Raw genomic sequence first — 22,105 nt, 5'->3', positions numbered from 1 at the left:
AGGACAGAGTGAAAACAAAACGGGTAAAGAACATGGCCCACCTTGCCTGGCGAGGGTTCAGTCTCCTTGCCGCCCGGATGTACTCCAGATTGTGGTGGTCAGTCCAGATGAGAAAAGGGTGTTTAGCTCCTTCAAGCCAATGTCTCCACGCCTTCAAAGCCTTGACAACAGCCAACAGCTTGCGGTCCCCAACATCATAGTTTCGCTCCACCGGGCTGAGCTTCTTCGGAAAGGAAGCACAGGGGCGGAGCTTTGGTGAAGTGCCCGAGCGCTGAGAGAGCACGGCTCCTATCCCTCGTCCACCTCCACTATGAACGCCAAAGAGGGATCTGGATGAGCCAGCACGGGAGCCGAGGTAAACAGAGCCTTCAGGTGACCAAAAGCCCTGTCCGCCTCAGCCGACCACTGCAGCCGCACCGGTCCCCCCTTCAGCAGTGAGGTAATGGGAGCTGCTACCTGACCAAAACCCCGGATAAACCTCCGGTAGTAGTTGGCAAACCCTAGAAACCGCTGCACTTCCTTTACCGTGGTGGGAGTTGGCCAATTACGCACGGCTGAAATGCGGTCACTCTCCATCTCCACCCCTGAAGTGGAAATGCGGTACCCTAGGAAGGAGACGGACTGTTGGAAGAACAGACATTTCTCAGCCTTGACATACAGGTCATGATCCACAGTCGACCAAGCACCCTGCGCACCAGGGACACATGCTCAGCGCGTGTATATCAGAATGTCGTCGATATACACCACTATACCCTGCCCGTGCAGGTCCCTGGAAAATCTCGTCAACAAAGGCCTGGAAGACTGATGGAGCATTCATCAACCCGTACGGCATGACGAGGTACTCATAGTGCCCAGAGGGGGTACTAAATGCTGTCTTCCACTTGTCCCCCTCCCGGATACGCACCAGGTTGCAGCCAGGGTCCGGAAGTCCAATGCAAAATCCTGCGCGCTCCTCGTCCACTGCCTTAGGTGGAACAGTCGTTCACCCGGGTGAACGACTGCGTAATGGTCCAACGCCGCGTCTCCTTCACTCCATACGACGTTGGACCACTCCAGGGCTTTGCCTGAGAGGTAGGAGACGAGGGTGGACACGCTCTCACGTCCCGAAGGAGCCGAGTGGACGGTCGCCAGGTAGAGCTCAAGCTGGAGTAGGAACCCCTGGCATCCGGCAGCCGTCCCATCATACTCCCTCGGGAGCGCGAGCTGGATCCCGCTGGAACCGGGTGAAGGAGGGGTGGACAGTGGGACCTGTTGTAGTGGGGCTGGTGGAGGCGCTGGACGACCTCCTCCTCTCTCCCAACGATCCATCTTCTGCAGCACGCGATCCATGGAGGTGCCCAGATGTTGCAATATGGTTGTGTGCTGCTGAACGCGCTCCTCTATCCCTGAAGGGTGTGCGCTGCTCCTGCTGACTCCATTTTATGGGGTGAGTGATTCTGTAAGGAAGTCTGTTGTAGCTGGTGTATAGGAGTCAGGTGCAGGACAGCAGATATGAGTAAATAAAACGGATTTTACTCAACATATAATAAATGCAATACAAAAACAGAGCCCACAATAACAGACCTTCCTACATAGAAGCAATCACTCACACACAAACATGGGGGAACAGAGGGTTAAATAATGAACAGGTACATTTTAGTCATTTAGCAAAAGCTCTTATCCAGAGCGACTTACAGTAGTGAATGCATACATTTCATTAAAAAATATTCCGTACTGGTTCCCCGTGGGAATCGAACCCACAACCCTGGCATTGCAAACACCATGCTCTACCAACTGTGCCACACAGGTAATTGGGGGATTGAAACCAGGTGTGTAAGACAAAGACAAAACAAATGGAAAATGAAAAGCGTATCGGCGATGGCTAGAAGGCCGGTGACGTCGACCGCCGAATGCCGCCCGAACAAGGAGAGGGACCGACTTCGGCGGAAGTCGTGACAGGCAACTTTGACATGTGCTGTCATCTGAGAAGCCAATTCTAGAACACTGCTATCGTCTGAGAGTATGGTTCTAGAACAGATTTGGCAAGGAAGTGAGACACACAGAGAGAAACCTAGAGAAGTCTTCTCATGGTGTTGTGGGCAGCCTCTCAAATAATCTAAACAGATTCGCTCTTCTTGTCTCCTCTCCTTTACCTTCATGCTGGACAGAAGAAAACAAGTCCCTCTGCTGTAAGGCTTTTACTTGGCTTGTCTTCTCATACTAGTGCAGATGGAGAAAAGGAGACAAGGAAGCCACTTTAGATGATTAAGATGCAGCCATGTTGGTAGGTAGCATCAAGGAAAGCAGACTAAAAAAGGAGACAAGGAGGGGAAGCCACTTTAGATTATTGAGATGTAGCAGTGTTCGTCGGTAGCTTCAAAGAAAGCAGACTCAAAGAGGAGATGAGCAGAGGAAGCCACTTGAGATGATTGAGATGGAGTGTGGTAGATATTTTGACCAGGGAAGCCAGACTCAGAGGAAAGACATAATGACACCCCAACAGGAAGGAAGTCCTGTCTCTTCAGTTCAGTCCCTCTGGCTATCGACAGATAACAACAAACAGCTGAGAGGAGACTGTTGATGAAAGATGTCACAAGACGTTTACGGGCCAGTCAGTTGGGTGGCTCTTCTGCATGGTTATTACAAGTTGCTAGGGGGACGTTAAAACAACAGGTGTTGAAGACACTCCGGTCAGCAAACAGACAACCAGACTGATTTATCCATCTCTCACAGGTGGAACTAGTCAGTGCCGTCTGATAGAGTGTGTTGACAGACATTTGCAGTGGATTATGGATTTGTGGTATTTTTTTCCATGGAAAAATAGAGAAACCAACATTGCACAGCATCCCCACACCTGTGACTGTTTCTCTAGTTTTTAACAATTTATACAACTTACAACTAATTCCCAAAGGGGACTATACCCTTCTCTGTTATTTGATTTGCCAGTTGTTTTGTGATACACATCGCCCTGTCTCTTGTCTTGTTTCAGGTTGTTTTGCTTTGTTTGTTTTGTCTTGTTTCAGGTTGTTTTGCTTTTCTCTGTTTGCCCCTGGGACACTTGTTCCTCAGCTACAGTAAGGCGCCAGTTATGAAACTCCCTGCAGCGATCCTTTAAAGGCCTCTCAAGTCTTACTACCTGGGATATTTTCCTGCCTAGGGTAAAAGTTACATTCCAAAAAGCTTGAAAGGCTTTGTTATAGATATTTCTCCAGTTAACTGCATCAATCATTTGCAGTATTGTATGTTAAACCCCAAGGAGTGCTTGAAGAATTCGCAGACGAGTAGGTAAACCACACATTACCCTCCGTATTATTGGCGAACATGCAATCATTGGAAAACAAACTGGATGATCTACAATTAAGACTATCCTACCAACTGGACATTAAAAATTGTAATATCTTATGTTTCACCGAGACGTGGCTAAACGACGAATTGGAATTTCCATGCATCGGCAGGACAGAACAGCTATGTCTGGTAAGATGAGGGGCGGGGCTGTGTGTCTATTTGTCAATAACTGCTGGTGCGCGATGTCTATTATTAAAGAAGTCTCGAGGTATTGCTCGCCTGAGGTAGAATACCTCATGATAGATAAGCTGTAGACCACTCTCTACCGAGAGAGTATTCTATCTATAGTATTCGTAGCCATCTATTTACCACCACAAACCGATGCTGGCACTAAGACTGCACTCAACGACCTGTATGAGGCCATACGCAAACAAGAAAATGCTCATCCAGAAGCGGCACTCCTAGTGGCCGTGGACTTTAATGCTGGCCTTTTTACCAAATTTTTACCAAATTTCTACCAGCATGTCACATGTGCAACCAGAGGAAAAACAAATTCTAGACCACCATTACTCCACACACACAGACGCATACAAAGCTCTCCATCACCTTCCATTTGGAAAATCTGACATAATGCTATCCTCCTGATTCCTACTTACAAGCAAATGCAGGAAGTACCAGTGACTCGCTCAATATGGAAGTGGTCAGATGACGTGGATGCTATGCCCTCAAACGAACCATCAAACAGGCAAAATGTCAATATAGGACTAAGACTGAATCCTACTATACCAGCTGTGACACTCGTCGGATGTGGCAGGGCTTGAAAAATATTACGGACTACAAAGGGAAACCCAGCCACGAGCTGCCCAGTGACGCGAGCCTACCAGATGAGCTAAATGCTTTTTATGCTTGCTTCGAGGCAAGCAACACTGAAGCATGCATGAGAACACAAGCTGTTCCGGACGACTATGTGATCATGCTCTCCGTAGCCGATGTGAGCAAGACCTTTTAAACAGGTCAACATTCACAAAGCCGCGGGGCCAGACGGATTACCAGGACGTGTACTCAAAGCATGCGTGGACCAACTGGCAAGTGTCTTCACTGACATTTTCAACCTCTCCCTGACCGAGTCTGTAATATCTACATATTTCAAACAGACCACCATAGTTCCTGTGCCAAAGAAAGCAAAGGTAACCTGCCTAAATGATTACCGCCACGTAGCACTCACGTCGGTAGCCATGAAGTGCTTTGAAAGAATGGTCATGGCTCACATCAAAACCATCATGCCTGAAACCCGAGACCCAGGAGGGGTGCGTGCTTAGTCCCCTCCTGTACTCCCCATTCACCCACAACTGTGTGGCCAAGCACACCTCCAACACCATCATTAAGTTTGCTGATGACACAGTGGTAGACCTGATCACAGACAACGATGAGACAGACTATAGGGAGGAGGTCAGAGACCTGGCAGTGTGGTGCCAGGACAACAACCTCTCCCCCATTGTGAGCAAGCCATAGGAGCTGATCGTAGACTATAGCAAAAGGAGGGCTGAACAGACCCCCCATTAACATCGATGGGGCTGAAGTGGAGCGGGTCAAGAGTTTCAAGTTCCTTAGTGTCCACATCACCAACAAACTATCATGGTCCTAACACACCAAGACAGTTGTGAAGAGGGCACGACAACACCTTTTCCCCCTCAGGAGACTGAAAATATTTGTCATAGGTCCCCAGATCCTCAAAGTTCTATAGCTGTACCATCGAGAGCATCCTGACAGGTTGCATCACCGCTTGGTATGGCAACTGCTTGGCATCTGACCATAAGGCGCTACAGAGGATAGTGCGTACAGCCCAGTACATCACTGGGGCCAAGCATCCTGACATCCAGGATTTACCTCGACTAACCTGACTTGCTACCGGTAGCCCCTGTATATTGGCCAAAGCATTTGATATGGTAGACCAGTCCATTCTTGTGGGCCGGCTAAGGAGTATTGGTGTCTCTGAGGGGTCTTTGGTCTGGTTTGCTAACTACCTCTCTCAAAGAGTGCAGTGTTTAAAGCGCGTATCGTGACAAAAAAATTCAAAATATTCCATTACCGTACTTCGAAGCATGTCAAATGCTGTTTAAAATCCATTTTTATGCGATTTTTCTCGTAAAATAGCGATAATATTCCGACCGGGTCGTTCAAACACTGAAAATAGAAAATGGAGTCTTCACATGCACGCGCGCACCCGTATCATTGTTCTCAGAACGACCACTTTCCAAAAGCCCTACTGTTTTTCGCCCAGGGACTGCAGAGTCATCATTCCCCGTTCTGGCGCCTTCTGAGAGCCTATGGGAGCCTTAAAAAATGTCACGTTACAGCAGAGATCCTGTTTTCGATAAAGAGGCTATAGAAGGCCAAGAAATGGTCAGAGAGGGCACTTCCTGTATGGAATCTTCTCAGGTTTTGGCCTGCCATATGAGTTCTGTTATACTCACAGACACCATTCAAACAGTTTTAGAAACTTTAGGGTGTTTTCTATCCAAATCAAACAATTATATGCATATTTTAGTTTCTGGGCAGGAGTAATAACCAGATTAAATCGGGTACGTTTTTTATCCGGCCGTGAAAATACTGCCCCCTATCCTAAACAGGTTAAGGGCTTGTAAGTAAGCATTTCACTGTCAGGTCTACACCTGTTGTATTCGGCGCATGTTACAAATAACATTTGATTTGATTTGAACTTATTAAGAGAATATTGTCAAAAATAATTATCGGTCTGACTTAGTCTCTGTTTAAGGCAGTTTGATTTATTGAAAGGTATGAGTGTTTTTGCAACTTCATCACTCTAGCAGCTAGCTGCTGGCTTCACCTGTCCTCCACTTGTCTGTTTGAAACCTATTCAAAAGAAAAATAAAGGCCTTTACTTTTGTGTTCAACTATTCATTTGACTGGAACAGCCTAACAGGGATAAGCATTTAACCTGTCATCAGATTTCTTGTTCTGAAAAGGCAGAGTGTGTCAATAGGGGGGTGGGTGACCTGACCTGGGTAAAATATTTCCCTTGTGATGGAGGGCTGGGTGACCCTGCATAACCCTCTCCTGGGGGCCCGTCCAGGGTGTGGACTCTGGCAGGGTGCCCACGGCCCAGCATGCCCAGCATAGTGAGCTGCTCTGGGCTAGGTCTCTAGGATTTCAAGTTTACAACATACTACAGTATGTGCAGGTGCACAGGGCAAGAGAAAATTTGGAGTAATCAAGGTGACATACAGTGACACATTCAATACTGCCTTGCACACTCTTGCCTGCATCTAGCTGATCTAGGGTTGCAAACGAGAGATTCTCTTGGACAAATTCAGGTACACTATACAGTGCATTCGGAAAGTATTCAGACCCCTTGACTTTTTCTACATTTTGTTACGTTACATCTTTATTCTAAAATGGATTAATCGTTTTTTCCCCCCTCTTCAATCTACACACAATACCACATAATGACAAAGCAAAAACAGTTTTTTAGAAATGTTTGCAAATGTATTAAAAATAAAAAACTGAAATATTACATTTACATAAGTATTCAGACCCTTTACTTAGTACTTTGTTGAAGCACCTTTTAGCTGCGATTACAGCCTCATGTCTTCTTGGGTATGACCCTACAAGCTTGGCACACCTGTTTTTGGGGAGTTTCCCATTCTTCTCTGCACATCCTTTCAAGCTCTGTCAGGTTGGATGGGAACGTCGCTGCACAGTTATTTTCAGGTCTCTCCAGAGATTTTAGATCGGGTTCAAGTCCAGTCTCTGGCTGGGCCACTCAGGAACACTCCAAGACTTGTCCCGAAGCCAGTCCTGCGTTATCTTGGCTGTGTGCTTAGGGTCGGTGTCCTGTTGGAAGGTGAACCTTAGCCCTGTCTGAGGTCCTGAGCGCTCTGGAGCAGGACCTCATCAAGCATTTCTCTGTACTTTGCTCTGTTCATCTTTCCCTCAATCCTGACTAGTCTCCCAGTCCCTGCCTCTGAAAAACATCCTACAGCATGATGCTGCCACCACCATGCTTCACCGTAGGGAAGGTGCAAGGTTTCTTCCAGACGTGATGCTTGGCATTCAGGCCAAACAGTTCAATCCTGATTTCATCAGACCAAAGAATCTTGTTTCTCATGGTCAGAATCCTTTAGGTGCCTTTTGGCAAACTCCAAGCAGGCTGTCATGTGCCTTTTACTGACGAGTGGCTTCCGTCGTGCCACTCTACCATAAAGGCCTGATTGGTGGAGTGCTGCAGAGCTGGTTGTCCATCTGAAAGGTTCTCCCATCTCCACAGAAGAACTCTGGAGCTCTGTCAGAGTGACCATCGGTTCTTGGTCCCCTCCCTGACCAAGGCCCTTCTCTTCCGATTGCTCAGTTTGGCTGGGCGGCCAGGTCTAGGAAGAGTCCTGGTGGTTCCAAACTTCTTCCATTTAAGAATGGAGGCCACTGTGTTCTTGGGGATCTTCAATGCTGCAGACATTTTTTGGTACCCTTCCCCAGATCTGTTACTCGACACTATCCAGTGTTGGAACTCTGCGGACAATTCCTTCAGACCGCATGGCTTAGTTTTTGCTCTGACTTGTGCTGTCAACTGTGGGACCTTATATAGAGAGGCGTGTGACTTTCCCAATCATGTCCAGTTAATTGAATTTACCACAGGTGGACTCCAATCAAGTTGTAGAAACATCTCAAGGATGATCAATGGAAACAGGATGCACCTGAGCTCAATTTTGAGTCTCATAGCAAAGGGTCTGAATTAGTGATGCACCGATATGACATTTCTGGTCGATACTGATATCTGATATTTTCATTGCCAAAAAAAAAACGATACCGATAACCAATATTAAACGTTTTTGCGGCCTTTTAAGCATACTAGTACAGTTAAATAGCTAACACAAACACATGGACGCAGTGGTCTAAGGCACTGCATCTCATTCCAAAAGCGGTCACTACAGTCTCTTGTTCGAATCCAGGCTGTATCACATCTGGACGTGATTGGGAGTCCAATAGGGTGGCGCACAATTGGCCCAGCGTCGTCCCGGGTTTTGCCAGGGTAAGCCGTCATTGTAAATAAGAATTTGTTCTTAACTGACTTGCCTAGTTAAATAAAGGTTACGCACACACACACACAGACACTCACACACACCACTGACCAAAAAGTTATTTTGTTGGCATTTACGTATGTCCCCATTACCAGTAAATCATAATCAAAACCTATTTCTTTCACTTACTTGCTGTGCTGTTTCGTTGTTCATTTGTTCAGTCGTTTCATTCTCAATCAGGATTTCTATGGAACGCCTTTTGGGTCTTCGCGTGTCAAAAAATATATAACACTATAACACTATTTAACACCAATAACACAAACACAAGATATATATTGGTATTGGTCAACAAGCTTATTTGACACGTCAAATAGTGTTTTATTTATTTTAGTAACACAATTTGACGTGTCAAATAAGCTTGTTGACCAATCAGGACCTGAATATGACTGCATGCCACATAATAATTTAACGTGTTCATACATTTTTTACGTAGTTATTACACATTGATTACACTATCACTCGTATTTCATATGTCATAACGATTCATCGATATGCATGTTATGATGCTGGTAAAGTTAGCTAACTATATAGCTACAGTTGGTGTCATCATCTAAAATAACCCTAATTTATAAGAATTTATAAGACAGGTCTTATTTGATTAATGGTGGTCGGACCCATCTATGTGAAGCTAACCACAATAAGGATTAGTGGATTAGTGAACTTTGCTGTTAGCCTTTAAAATTGACAGTGATGCAAATGAATACAAATAGTAGAATTATGCCATAATTGAATAGATCATGCTAAACGAGGTTGGAATGTTATTATATAAAATCAACAGAAGACAATAATTGTTTAATTTGCAAAAATGTGCAATCCTTAGGTAAAGCTGTACAGTGCAATGTGAATGTCAATACACAAAATAGGCTGACTGGGGAGGTGATTTCACAGTCACAGTCCCGCGATAAGAGCTACAATGCTAAAATTTGCGTGAACTCTTTACAGTTGTGTTCTGTGGGTGTCACTGAGTAAACTGATACCCCATTTCATTGCATCACATTCCAACCTTGTTTAACATTATCCACCAATTGTAACCTTCTGCATCACGTTCAAATAAGTACTTTTATTTTGAAGGCAAACCGCAAATTCCACTATTGTGCCTAATCCTTATTGTGGCTAGCTTCACAACACATACCCCAGTCCGGTCGAGCGTCACTTGCCAGATAAAGCTAGCTGGCTGCTTATAACGTTAGCTTTGGGCAACAGGGTTAAGTAGCTGGCTAGCTATTTTTTCTCATGAACTGAAGTTAAATTTCAATAGGCGAACAACAAGTGGCTACCTAGCTAATACTTATTCACAAGGATTCTGAAATCATTGCTAAGAATAATGAAAATGACTGCAGTTTCTACTGGTCATTGTTTTCAGGCTGGTTGTATTGGTGCTAGCTAGGTACCTAAAGCTAGCTACCCCAGAAGTTGCGGTCGAACAAATTATGCTTTATTATCAAAGCGGTATTGTACATTGTTCGTGGCCGGTGTTTGCTTGTTTGCAGACATTTTTGTACAGCTTTGACAGTGCTACTGATAGTAGTGGTGGCGCTTGACTTGCACATGCAAATTCAGCACACACAACATTCTATAATAGAACTGTGTTATTTAACTCGTCAAATAGTGTTATTTTATGTGTATCATGCAAAGACCCAAACGGCATTCCGTAGTATGTCGTGAAGCTAATAGCAGTGACGCTATTACTGTGTAACTCCGGTAGGGCAACATCTGAAAAATAGCTCACTTGGTAGTGTGTACCGGTGCTCGACCAGTCGGCGAAAGCCAACATCACCCACGACAGAGAACTGTTGATTGTCAAGGGCAATGAATTCCATTAGAGTTGTCTCACTGAATTGTATTACTCTTTCAAATGACTGCTCAACTTGTTTACTGCTCAATCCACACAGCAGACATTGTGGGCTGGGTAAGAAATGCTGTGTTGCATGTGTAGCACAACATTTTCCATAGTGTCATGACGTCATGTACCTACGTTATATAGGTATGCACGTCAGCTTTGACATCGGTTTTGCACATTTCCATTAAACTAGTCATTGGGCTGATACCGATGTTGGCATTTTATGCTAATATCGTCCGATTCCGATATGTTCACCGATATATCGTGCATCCCTTGTCTGAGAACTTACAGTTGAAGTTGGAGTCATTAAAACTTGTTTTTCAACCACTCCACAAATGTATTGTTAACAAACTATAGTTTTGGCAAGTCGGTTAGGACATCTGCTTTGTGCATGACACAAGTAATTTTTCCAACAATTGTTTACAGACAGATTATTTCACTTATAATTCACTGTATCACAATTCCAGTGGGTCAGAAGTTTACATACACTAAGTTGACTGTGCCTGTAAACAGCTTGTAAAATTCCAGAAAATTATGTCATGGCTTTAGAAGCTTCTGATAGGCTAATTGACATCAATTGGAGCTGTACATATGGATATATTTCAAGGCCTACCTTCAAACTCAGTGCCTCTTTGCTTGACATCATGGGAAAATCAAAAGAAATCAGCCAAGACCTCAGAAAAAAATGTTAGACCTCCACAAGTCTGGTTCATCCTTGGGAGCAATTTCCAAACGCCTGAAGGTACCACGTTCATCTGTACAAACAATAGTACACAAGAATAAACACCATGGGACCAAGCAGCCATCATACCACTCAGGAAGGAGATACGTTCTGTCTCCTAGAGATGAATGTACTTTGGTGCGAAAAGTGCAAATAAATTCCAGAACAACCGCAAAGGACCTTGTGAATATGCTGGAGGAAACAGGTACAAAAGTATCTATAGCCACAGTAAAACGAGTCCTATATCGACATAACCTGAAAGGCTGCTCAGCAAGGAAGAAGCCACTGCTCCAAAACCACCATAAAAAAGCCAGACTACGGTTTGCAACTGCACATGGGGACAAAGATTGTACTTTTTGGAGAAATGTCCTCTGGTCTGATGAAACAATAATAACTGTTTGGCCATAATGACCATTGTTATGTTAGGAGGAAAAAGGGGGAAGCTTGCAAGCCGAAGAACACCATCCCAAGCATGAAGCACGGGGTGGCAGCATCATGTTGTGGGGGTGCTTTGCTGCAGGAGGGACTGGTGCACTTCACAAAATAGATGGCATCATGAGGTAGAAAAATTATGTGGATATATTGAAGCAACATCTCAAGACATCAGTCAGGAAGTTAAAGCTTGGTCGCAAATGGATATGCCAAGTGGACAATGACCCCAAGCATACTTCCAAAGTTGTGGCAAAATGGCTTAAGGACAACAAAGTCAAGGTATTGGAGTGGCCATCACAAAGCCCTGACCTCAATCCCATAGAACATTTGTTGGCAGAACTGAAAAAGCGTGTGCGAGCAAGGAGGCCTACAAACCTGACTCAGTTACACCAGCTCTGTCAGGAGGAATGGGCCAAAATTCACCCAACGTATTGTGGGAAGCTTGTGGAAGGCTACCCGAGATGTTTGACCCAAGTTAAACAATTTAAATTTAAAGGCAATGCTACCAAATACTAATTGAGTGTATGTAAACTTGAAATAAATTAAAGCTGAAATAAATCATTCTCTCTACTATTGTTCTGACATTTCACACAAAGTGGTGATCCTAACTGACCTAAGACAGGGACTTTTTACTCTGATTAAATGTCAGGAATTGTGAATGTATTTGGCAAAGTTGTATGTAAACTTCCGACGACAACTGTATGTAAATAAGGTATTCTTATTTTTTATGAATGTGCAAAATTTTACTAATAACCTGTTTTCACTTTGTCATTATGGGTATTGTGTGTAAATAGATGAAGATTTTTTTTAATGTATTCCATTTTCGAATAACGTAACAAAATGTGGAAAAAGTGAAGGGGTCTGAATTCTTTCCAAATGCTCTGTGTATGCAAAAGTATGTGAACACCCCTTCAAATTAGTGGATTCGGCTATTTCAGCCACACCTGTTGCTGACAGCTGTATAAAATTGAGCACACAGCCATGCAATCTCCTTAAACAAACATTGGCAGTGGAATGGCCTTTCTGAAGTACTCAATGACTTTCAACGTGGCACCGTCCTAGGATACCACCTTTCCAACAAGTCAGTTCGTCAAATTTCTGCCCTGCTAGAGCTTCTCCGGTCAACTGTAAATGTCGTTATTGTGAAGTGGAAACGTCTAGGAGCAACATGGCTCAGCCGCGAATTGGTAGGCCACACAAGCTCACAGAATGGGACCGCCGAGTGCTGAAGCGCATAGCTCGTAAAAATCATCCATCCTCAGTTGCAACACTCACTAACGACTTTCAGACTGTCTCTGGAAGCAATGTCAGCACAAGAACTGTTGGCCGAGCATCCGCACACAAGCCTAAGATCACCATGCACAATGCCAAGCATCAGCTGAAGTGCTGTAAAGCTCACCGACATTGAACTCTGGATTAGTGGAAATGTGTTCTTTAGAGTGATGAAACACACTTCACCATCTGGCAGTCTGACAGACGAATCTGGGTTTGGCGGAAGCCAGGAGAATATTACCTTCCCAAATGCATAGTGCCAACTGTAAAGTTTGCTGGAAGAGGAATAAAGGTCTTGGGCTATTTTTCATGGTTCGGGCTAGATCCCTTAGTTCCAGTGAAGGGAAATCTTAACCCTGCAATATACAATTACATTCTAGACAATTCTGTTCTTCCAAGTTTGTAGCAACAGTTTGAGGAAGGCCCTTTCCTATTTCAGCATTACAATGCCCCTGTGCACAAAGCGAGATCCATACAGAAATTGTTTGTCGAGATCGGTGTGGAAGAACTTGACTGGCCTGCACAGAGCCCTGACCAACCCCATCGAAACCTTTGGGATGAATTGGAAAGCCAACTGTAAGCCAGGCCTAATCACCCAACATCATTGTCCGACCTCACTAATGCTCTTGTGGCTGAGCGGAATGAGATTTTACAACAAGCAGGTGTCCACATACTTTTGGTAATGTACACTGAACAAAAATATAAACGCAACATGTAAAGTGTTGGTCCCATGTTTCATGAGCTAAAATAAAAGACCCCAGAAATGTGTACAAAAAAGCTTATTTCTCTAAAATGTTTACATACCTGTTAGTGAGCATTTCTCCTTTACCAAGATTATCCATCCACCTAACAGGTGTGGCATACCACGAAGCTGGTTAAACAGCATGATAATTACACAGGTGCACCTTGTGCTGGGGACAATAAAAGGCCAGACTAAAATGTGCATTTTTGTCACACAACACAATGCCAAAGATGTCACAAGTTTTGAGGGATCATGCAATTGGCATGCTGACTCCAGAAATGTCCAACAGAGCTGTTGGCAGAGAATTGATTGTTCATTTCTCTAACATAAGCCGCCTTTAACATTGTTTTAGAGAATTTGGCAGTACGTCCAACTGGCCTCAAAACCGCAGACCATGTGTATGGCATCATGTGGGCAAGCGGTTTGCTGATGTAAACATTGTGAACAGAGTGCCCCATGGTTGCGGTGGGGTTATGATATGGGCAGGCATAAGCTACGGACAACGAACACAATTGCATTTTATCGAATATCAATTTGAATGCACAAAAAATGCCGCAATGAGATCCTGAGGCCCATTGTGGGGCCCATTTTCTTTAAGGTGTCTGTACAGATACAGATACCTTATCTGGTACAGTCATAGGAATACAGATGCATATCTGTATTCCCAGTCATGTGAAATCCATAGATTAGGGCCTAATGCATTTATTTCAGTTGACTGATTCCTACTATGAACTGTAACTTAGTAAAATCATTGAAATTGTTGCATTTTGCATTTATATTTTTGTTCAGTATAGTTAGTGTATGTTTATCTCCGTTTTGTTCCGTTTGCTTCCGCTTAAGATATGTTTTCAACAAACTCGGTGGAATGAATACACCCCTGATCACACGCAAACACAGTTCACTTTCATAGCAGCCACATACAAACAGCATAATAATTTTGCTCATTGTATAATCCCTTCTCACATCTACACGCTTTCCTCCTCTTACCTTTTAACTTTGCTTGTAGACTTCAGTGTACAACACATCAGCTGTCTGTGACCAGGTGAAAAAACCTTTCCAAGCCAAACCTTCATATCATAACCACTAACCGCTACACACAGCCTACATTGTTGTCTCTATATTAGCTAACATCATAGTCAACATAGCTACTAGAACTAACTCGTTAGTAAACCCGCTACAATCATGCAGTACAGTGTACAGTCAGCAAACAGTTTAGCAGTTACACCTGTGGACCCCGGTGGCAATAATTAATTAAACAGAGGAGGATGCTCCTCCACATTCTCATCTGAAGAGCCTCCACTGGTTTATATGGTCATTACTCAATAAAGCATCAATCTTATTTCTTGAATACACCCTATTCCTGGACCAGGCTAGATCTGTGAAAGGCTGATACGGAGCTCGTTCCAGCGTCATGGAAACAGTGGACCTGGCACAGTAGCTTTACACAAACACAGCTGAGCTGAGGAAACCAGATAATACAGCTGGAGCTGCCAGCCACTCACGTTTTCAATCTCACTCTCTCTATCTCTCCGTTCTGAGAATCGGTCAGTCTGTTAGGAGATAAAGAACAGGGGGAAATTCACTGCTCTCTTTGTCTGGGAAGATTAACCAGGAAATGGGCTCCTGTCACTGTTCTATGTCTTCATCTGACAGCCATTCACTGAGAGAACACTGACGCTCACCCGGTCCACTGGTGTGATTAAAAAGACCAATCAATATTTCCGTGCTTATCTCGTTTAGGTTGGCATGGTAGCATTGATTTGATAAATCAACAGAGTGAAGGAGATAGTGGAAATGGAGCTTTTGGCAATGATTGATACCGTATGTTCTCATGTAAGATTGATTTTCAGCTTGAGGTAGGGAAAAACTAAGGACATGTGGCTGACATGCAAACTAATATATAATTTCCAAATTTGTTTGCGTTAAGGTTAGGTTAAGATTAGGGTTAAGGTAAGAGTCAGTAGGTAAGGGTCAGCTGTCAATAAAATATCACATTTACATAAGTATTCAGACCCTTTACTCAGTACTTTGTAGAAGCACCTTTGGCAGCGATTACAGCCTTGAGTCTTCTTGAGTATGACACTACAAGTTTGGCAAACCTGTATTTGGAGAGTTTCTCCCATTCTTCTCTGCAGATCCTCTCAAGCTCGGCCAGGATGGATGGGGAGTGGTGCTGCACAGCCATTTTCAGGTCTCTCCAGAGATGTTCGATCAGGTTCAAGTTCGGTCTCTGGCTGGGGCAATCAAGGACATTCAGAGACTTGTCCCGAAGCCACTCCTGCATTGTCTTGGCTGTGTGCTTAGGGTTGTTGTCCTGTTGGAAGGAGAACCTTCGCCCCAGTCTGAGGTCCTGAGCACTCTGGAGCAGGTTTTCATCAAGGATCTCTATGAACGGAGCAAAGTATATCTTTCCCTCCATCCTGACTAGTCTCCCAGTCCCTGAAAACATCCCCACAGCATGATGCTGCCATAACCATAGGGATGGTGCCAACTTTACTTCAGATGTGAAGCTTGGTAGTTAGGCCAAAGTGTTGGTTTCGTCAGAAAAGACAATCTTGGTACTCATGGTCTGAGAGTCTTTAGGTGCCTCTTGGCAAACTCCAAGCGTGCTGTCATGTGCCTTTTACTGAGGAGTGGCTTTCATCTGGTCACTCTACCATAAAGGCTTGATTGGTGGAGTGCTGTGGAAATGGTTGTCCTTCTGGAAGGTTCTCCCATCTCTACAGAGGAACTCTGGAGCTCTGTCAGAGTGACCATCAGGTTCTTGGTCACCTCCCTGACCAAGGCCCTTATCCGCCGAAGAGTTTTGGTGGTTCCACACATCTTCCATTTAAGAGTGATGGAGGCCACTGTGTTCTTGGGGACCTTCAATGCTGCAGAAATGTTTTGGTAACCTTCCCCAGATCTGTGCCTCGACACATCCTGTCTCGGAGCTCTACAGACAATTCCTTTTGCTCTGACTTGCACTGTCAACTGTGGGACCTTATATAGACAGACGTGTGCCTTTCCCAATCATGTCCAATTAATTGAATTTCCCACAGGTGGACTCCGATCAAGTTGTAGAAACATCTCAAGGATGATCAATGGAAATAGGATGCATCTGAGCTCAATTTCGAGTCTCATAGCAAAAGGTCTGAATACTTATGTAAATAAGGTTTTACTGTTTTACATTTTTTTATACATTTGTACATAAAAATCTAAAAACCTGTTTTCGCTTTGTCATTATGGGGTATGTGGGGATTGATGAGGAAAACATTTGGAAAAAGTCAAGAGGTCTGAATAATTTCCGAATACACTGTAGATGAGATAATAGACAAAAAGTGCAATCATGTTCTGTTTTACATGTAATTAATACTTTCATTGAATGTTGGAAAGTACATCACATGTGGTTAGGCGTAGTCTCTCATGACAGCCTCAGCTGATTTGGTTCTGGGTGCTGAGGTTGGGTTTGGCTTGATATGTGTTGAATTGAAAGGACATTTATTTGTCATTTTGTCCATTAAAACATGGTATTGGTCCTCAGTATCAAGAGAGTTGCCAGAGGATGGATGATGTGTTTCAGTCCTACAGATATATAGTATGATTTCCTTTCCTAGTCACACAACATAAATAATTTATTGTAATAAGAATTTATCACAATAATTGAGAAGGCTGCAACTTGAGATTGTTCACTCTTTTATTATGGGACTAGGCTGCTTTATCCAGCTTTTCGTTCATATGTGAATATGTTTTACCTACTATTTCAGGGCACCTCTCCAATTTCTCATTGCTTTACTCATTTTCAAATGTATATACTGTATTCTATTTGTCCCCGGGTGGTAAGGGTAGGTAACAACACATCCGTCACGCCAATCCTCAACACGGGGGCCCCTCAGGGATGCATGCTCAGTCCCCTCCTGTACTCCCTGTTCACTCATGACTGCACGGCCAGGCACGACTCCAACACCATCATTAAGTTTGCCGATGACACAACAGTGGTAGGCCTGATCACCGACAACGATGAAACAGCCTATAGGGAGGAGGTCAGAGACCTGGCCATGTGGTGCCAGGATGACAACCTCTCCCTCAATGTGATCAAGACAAAGGAGATGATTGTGGACTACAAGAAAAGGAGGACCGAGCATGCCCCCATTCTCATCAACGGGGCTGTAGTGTAGCAGGTTGAGCTTCAAGTTCCTTGGTGTCCACATCACCAACAAACTATTATGGTCCTAACACACCAAGACAGAGCACGACAAAGCCTATTAGGTTATGCAGCTGCACCATCGAGAGCAGTTAGAAAGAGAACTGAAGGTCAATGTTTCACAAAATCGACTCTTGTTTTGCAACTGGAGACAATTGACCCATTGGTTGTGTCTAAGTATTATGAAGCCATGAGGAAGGTTCATACTACAGTAGTTGCATTGAGACACTTTCAAAGGTATTGTTTACGTAATGCTGTGTACTGTTGTTTAAATGACTGTCAAGATGAAAATGTTGAACCAGAGAGTAATAAAACAAATGATAGACAGCGACTCCAGAACAGAAGTGTCAGTGATTTGAGGAAAGGTTTCCTTGTTCTCCAAAGGGGCATGAAAAAGCTATCTTTGCCAAGAGGACATTTTTAAACGCAACCAAGACAACCAACATTTTAAAAAGCATGAGGCAAATGGGAGCTGAACATAATGGGCCTCTTTCTCGAGCAGGCTATTCTTTTAACAGGCCATTTTGAAATGTGCTGATGTGTGCTTGGTTGCCAAGAACTCATTAATCATAGGATGGTTGGAGGCTTCGGGTGGCAGAGTAACCATGAGTAAAGATAAAGAAACCAATACACTGATCCACAATCCGACTACCCCAGTTACATGACTAAGGCACTGAATATTCATGCATGTTTTAAGATTTTATAGGGTTCCTGTTGTTCATCACAACAATCACCATGGAGTTCAGTTACTGGAAAGACAGTCATCATGTTGAGTAGCTGGAAAATATAATAAATGGTATTCCACACAAACACTCCTTTATCTTCCTTCAAGTTACTTTATTCTCTCCAAATGATATCTCCAGTTTTAATTATCTTCAAGATGTTTCGGTCTTCTTCTCCTGCAGGCTTCCTTGTTCAGTGTGGAATGCTAGCGGACCGGTGGCGAGCCGAGGCTGAAGGAGCATGGTGAAGCACCAACCCTTGCAGCAGGTCTATGAGAAGCAGCTGTGTTTGTCCTTCCTCACTGGGATCTATGGCTGCCGCTGGAAACGCTACCAGCGTTCACATGACGACAGCTCCAAGGTGAGAGACAAGACTTCTGCAAATGTCAAGATGTTCTGTTGTGGAAAAATTGTAGGTGTATTTGTACATTCTCTAGTCATACAAATCAGTGGAATGTCTGAGAGCTAGATTGTCCTGACCTTTAAATACACCTGCTGGCAACATGCCTGGACTTGTTACGGAGGACCACTCTAGTCCTCAATCAGTCAAATTACATTATTAAACAAGCTATAGGATGAAAAATACCGGAGTTTTGGGCGTAGGTACAGCCAACTAGCACTAGCTAATGCTACCTACAAAATAATGTTGTGATATTAACTGTATAGATTTTTTTTTTCTCCCCCCATCACTAATAACCAGTAGATGCACTGAATGACCGTTAGTCATAATATCTATTTACCCACATGGATTGAGGCCCAAACAGAATCTGTGCTAATGCTGCTTAACTATGCGTTGAGCTCAAAAGAAAACGCTTTGGATCTCCTCATCTGACATCTACTGAGCAGCAGGAGACTGCAAAACATCAATGGTAATGATGAATTACCAATATAGGGATTGATAGACCTTCATAAGCACAATTAGTATTTGTGTGTGTGAGTGTGTTTGTGCATGCATGCATGTGTGTGTGGTGTGTCTGTGTGTTTGTGCGTGTGTGTACAGGATGTAGGAAAAAAACTGGGCCAGACTGTTTATTAGGCTGTCATTAACATTACTGCAGCATACCTGATTTAGCTCCATGTACCTAAGTGGAATCAACATGTTTAAACCAGAATGATCTTTGACAAACAGGTTACTGTCTGACGTTCAAATGTTTATGGACTGGCTGCTTTAAGTCAATCCAATTAACATAATATAAAAATCCCCATAAAAATCAGTCTGTTTCAGCTAGAGATATGGGCCGCGTCTCAATGCACCACATCCGCCTATGTTGGTGTTCTGCATCTGTAATGGGAAGTGGCAGTGCGACAGTGCTGTTTGACAGACCGGTAGTCTTCTCACAAAAACGTTTGTAGCGTCCGAACGGTTTGGCCTTGTCACGGTTGTTGTCGGTGAATGAGGACCAATACGCAGCAGGTACGTGAATGCTCATCTTGATTTTTAATTATCTTCAAAACGAACATACAAAATAACAAAACACGAACGATCAACAAAAACAGTCTGGTAAGGCACAAGGCGAAACACAGAACAATCACCCACAAATCACACATACAAACACACCCTAATATATGGGACTCTCAATCAAAGGCAGATAGACAACACCTGCCTTCAACTGAGAGTCCCAACCCCAATCAACCAAACATAGAAACACACAACCTAGACTAACCATAGAATTAACTAAACATAAACCAAAACCCGGAATTACTAAATCAAACACCCTTTACACAAACACACCACCCCGAACCACATAAAACAAATACCCCCTGCCACGCCCTGACCAAACTACAAAACAATTAACCTTATATACTGGCCAGGACGTGACAGTACCCCCCCTTAAAGGTGCTACCCCAGAAGCACCTTAACAAAAAAATAACCCCAAGCAACACCAACAAAAGTCCCCTTTTCTAAAGGGAGGGAAGGGAGGGTGGCTGCCGTCAACGACGGCACTGTGCGACACCCCCCCTCCCCAACCCACCTATTTCTGGAGGTGGCTCTGGTTCCGGCCGTTCCAGGCTGTCGAGCCACTCTGGCATCGCCGAGGGGCAGTCGGGCCAGTCTTGCATCGCCGGGGGGCAGTCGGGGCAGTCTGGCAATTCGGGAGAGTCTGGGCAGTCTGGCAATTCGGGACAGTCTGGGCAGTCTGGCAATTCGGGACAGTCTGGGCAGTCTGGCAATTCGGGACAGTCTGGGCAGTCTGGCAATTCGGGACAGTCTGGGCAGTCTGGCAATTCGGGACAGTCTGGGCAGTCTGGCAATTCGGGACAGTCTGGGCAGTCTGGCAATTCGGGACAGTCTGGGCAGTCTGGCAATTCGGGACAGTCTGGGCAGTCTGGCAATTCGGGACAGTCTGGGCAGTCTGGCAATTCGGGACAGTCTGGGCAGTCTGGCAATTCGGGACAGTCAGGGCAGTCTGGCCACTCCGGCAGTTCAGGGCAGTCTGGCCACTCCGGCAGTTCAGGGCAGTCTGGCCACTCCGGCAGTTCAGGGCAGTCTGGCCACTCCGGCAGTTCAGGGCAGTCTGGCCACTCCGGCAGTTCAGGGCAGTCTGGCCACTCCGGCAGTTCAGCGCAGTCTGGCCACTCCGGCAGTTCAGCGCAGTCTGGCCACTCCGGCAGTTCAGCGCAGTCTGGCCACTCCGGCAGTTCAGCGCAGTCTGACCTCTCTGGCGACTGTTGACTGGCGGGCAGCTCTGACGACTGTTGACTGGCGGGCAGCTCTGACGACTGTTGACTGGCGGGCAGCTCTGACGATGACTGTTGACTGGCGGGCAGCTCTGACGATGACTGTTGACTGGCGGGCAGCTCTGACGATGACTGTTGACTGGCGGGCAGCTCTGACGATGACTGTTGACTGGCGGGCAGCTCTGACGATGACTGTTGACTGGCGGGCAGCTCTGATGAAGACTGTTGACTGGCGAGGCTGGGTTGACGCACTTGTAGCCTGGTGCGTGGTGCTGGTACTGGGCTTACCAGATTATGTACACGCACCTCCAGGCTAGTGCGGGGAGCGGGAACAGGACGAGACGGACTGGGTTGACGCACTTCCGGGTCCGCACGAGAGACAGGAGCTGGAAACCCAGGGCTATGGAGGCGCACAGCCGGTCTAGATCTTACCTCCTGCACAACCCGCCTTGGCTGGATGGAACTAGTAGCCCTGTACGAGCGGGGTGCTCGTACAGGGCAGACTGGGCTGTGCAGGGGCCTGATGGTAGCCGTGCGTAGAGCGGGAGTTGGGTAGCCTGGTCCTCGGAGGCGTACCGGCGACCAGATGCGCTGCGCAGGCATCCTCCTACCAGGCTGGATGCCCGCTCTAGCACGGCACCTGCGAGGGGCTGGAATAACGCGCACCGGACTGTGCGTGCGTATGGGTGAGATAGTGCGCTCCTCAGCGAAACATAGCGCTCTCCACCCCATACGCTCCTCCATATAACCACGAGTAGCTGGCTTCCGGCTCTTCTTACGCCTAGCCAAACTACCCGTGTGCCCCCCCCAAAAATTTTCTTGGGGGTGCCTCTCGTGCTTCTCCTTCAGCGCGTACTTGGCCTCGTACCACCGCCTCTCTGCCTTGGCTGCCTCAATTTCCCACTGCGGGCGTCGATAATCCCCAGCCTGGTGCCAAGGTCCGGCCCCGTCCAGAACTTCCTCCCAAGTCCACTTCTCCCGCCAGTCCAACTCGAACTCCGTCTGCTCCTTCCTCTGCTGCTTGGTCCTTTGGTGGTGGGTGATTCTGTCACGGTTGTTGTCGGTGAATGAGGACCAATACGCAGCAGGTACGTGAATGCTCATCTTGATTTTTAATTATCTTCAAAACGAACATACAAAATAACAAAACACGA

The 22,105-nt window shown here is 45.3% G+C and overlaps 1 protein-coding gene across 4 annotated transcripts in view; it reads left to right on the top strand.

Annotated features, from left to right (window-relative positions):
• Nucleotides 1–22,105, top strand: part of LOC106567929 (glycerophosphodiester phosphodiesterase domain-containing protein 5) — a 56,605-nt gene that overhangs the window by 4,684 nt on the left and 29,816 nt on the right. For all 4 annotated transcript variants that reach the window (XM_014137832.2, XM_014137830.2, XM_014137829.2 and 1 more), the window contains exon 2: nt 18,456–18,633. In XM_014137832.2, the coding sequence (XP_013993307.1) occupies nt 18,514–18,633 (120 nt within the window). In that variant the 5' untranslated portion in view covers nt 18,456–18,513. The remainder of the gene's footprint in view (nt 1–18,455; nt 18,634–22,105) is intronic.

Source organism: Salmo salar, chromosome ssa13 (genome assembly GCF_905237065.1).
Source record: "Salmo salar chromosome ssa13, Ssal_v3.1, whole genome shotgun sequence".
In the NCBI taxonomy this organism is placed as follows: domain Eukaryota; kingdom Metazoa; phylum Chordata; class Actinopteri; order Salmoniformes; family Salmonidae; genus Salmo; species Salmo salar.
This window is presented reverse-complemented; position numbering and strand designations above follow the sequence as displayed.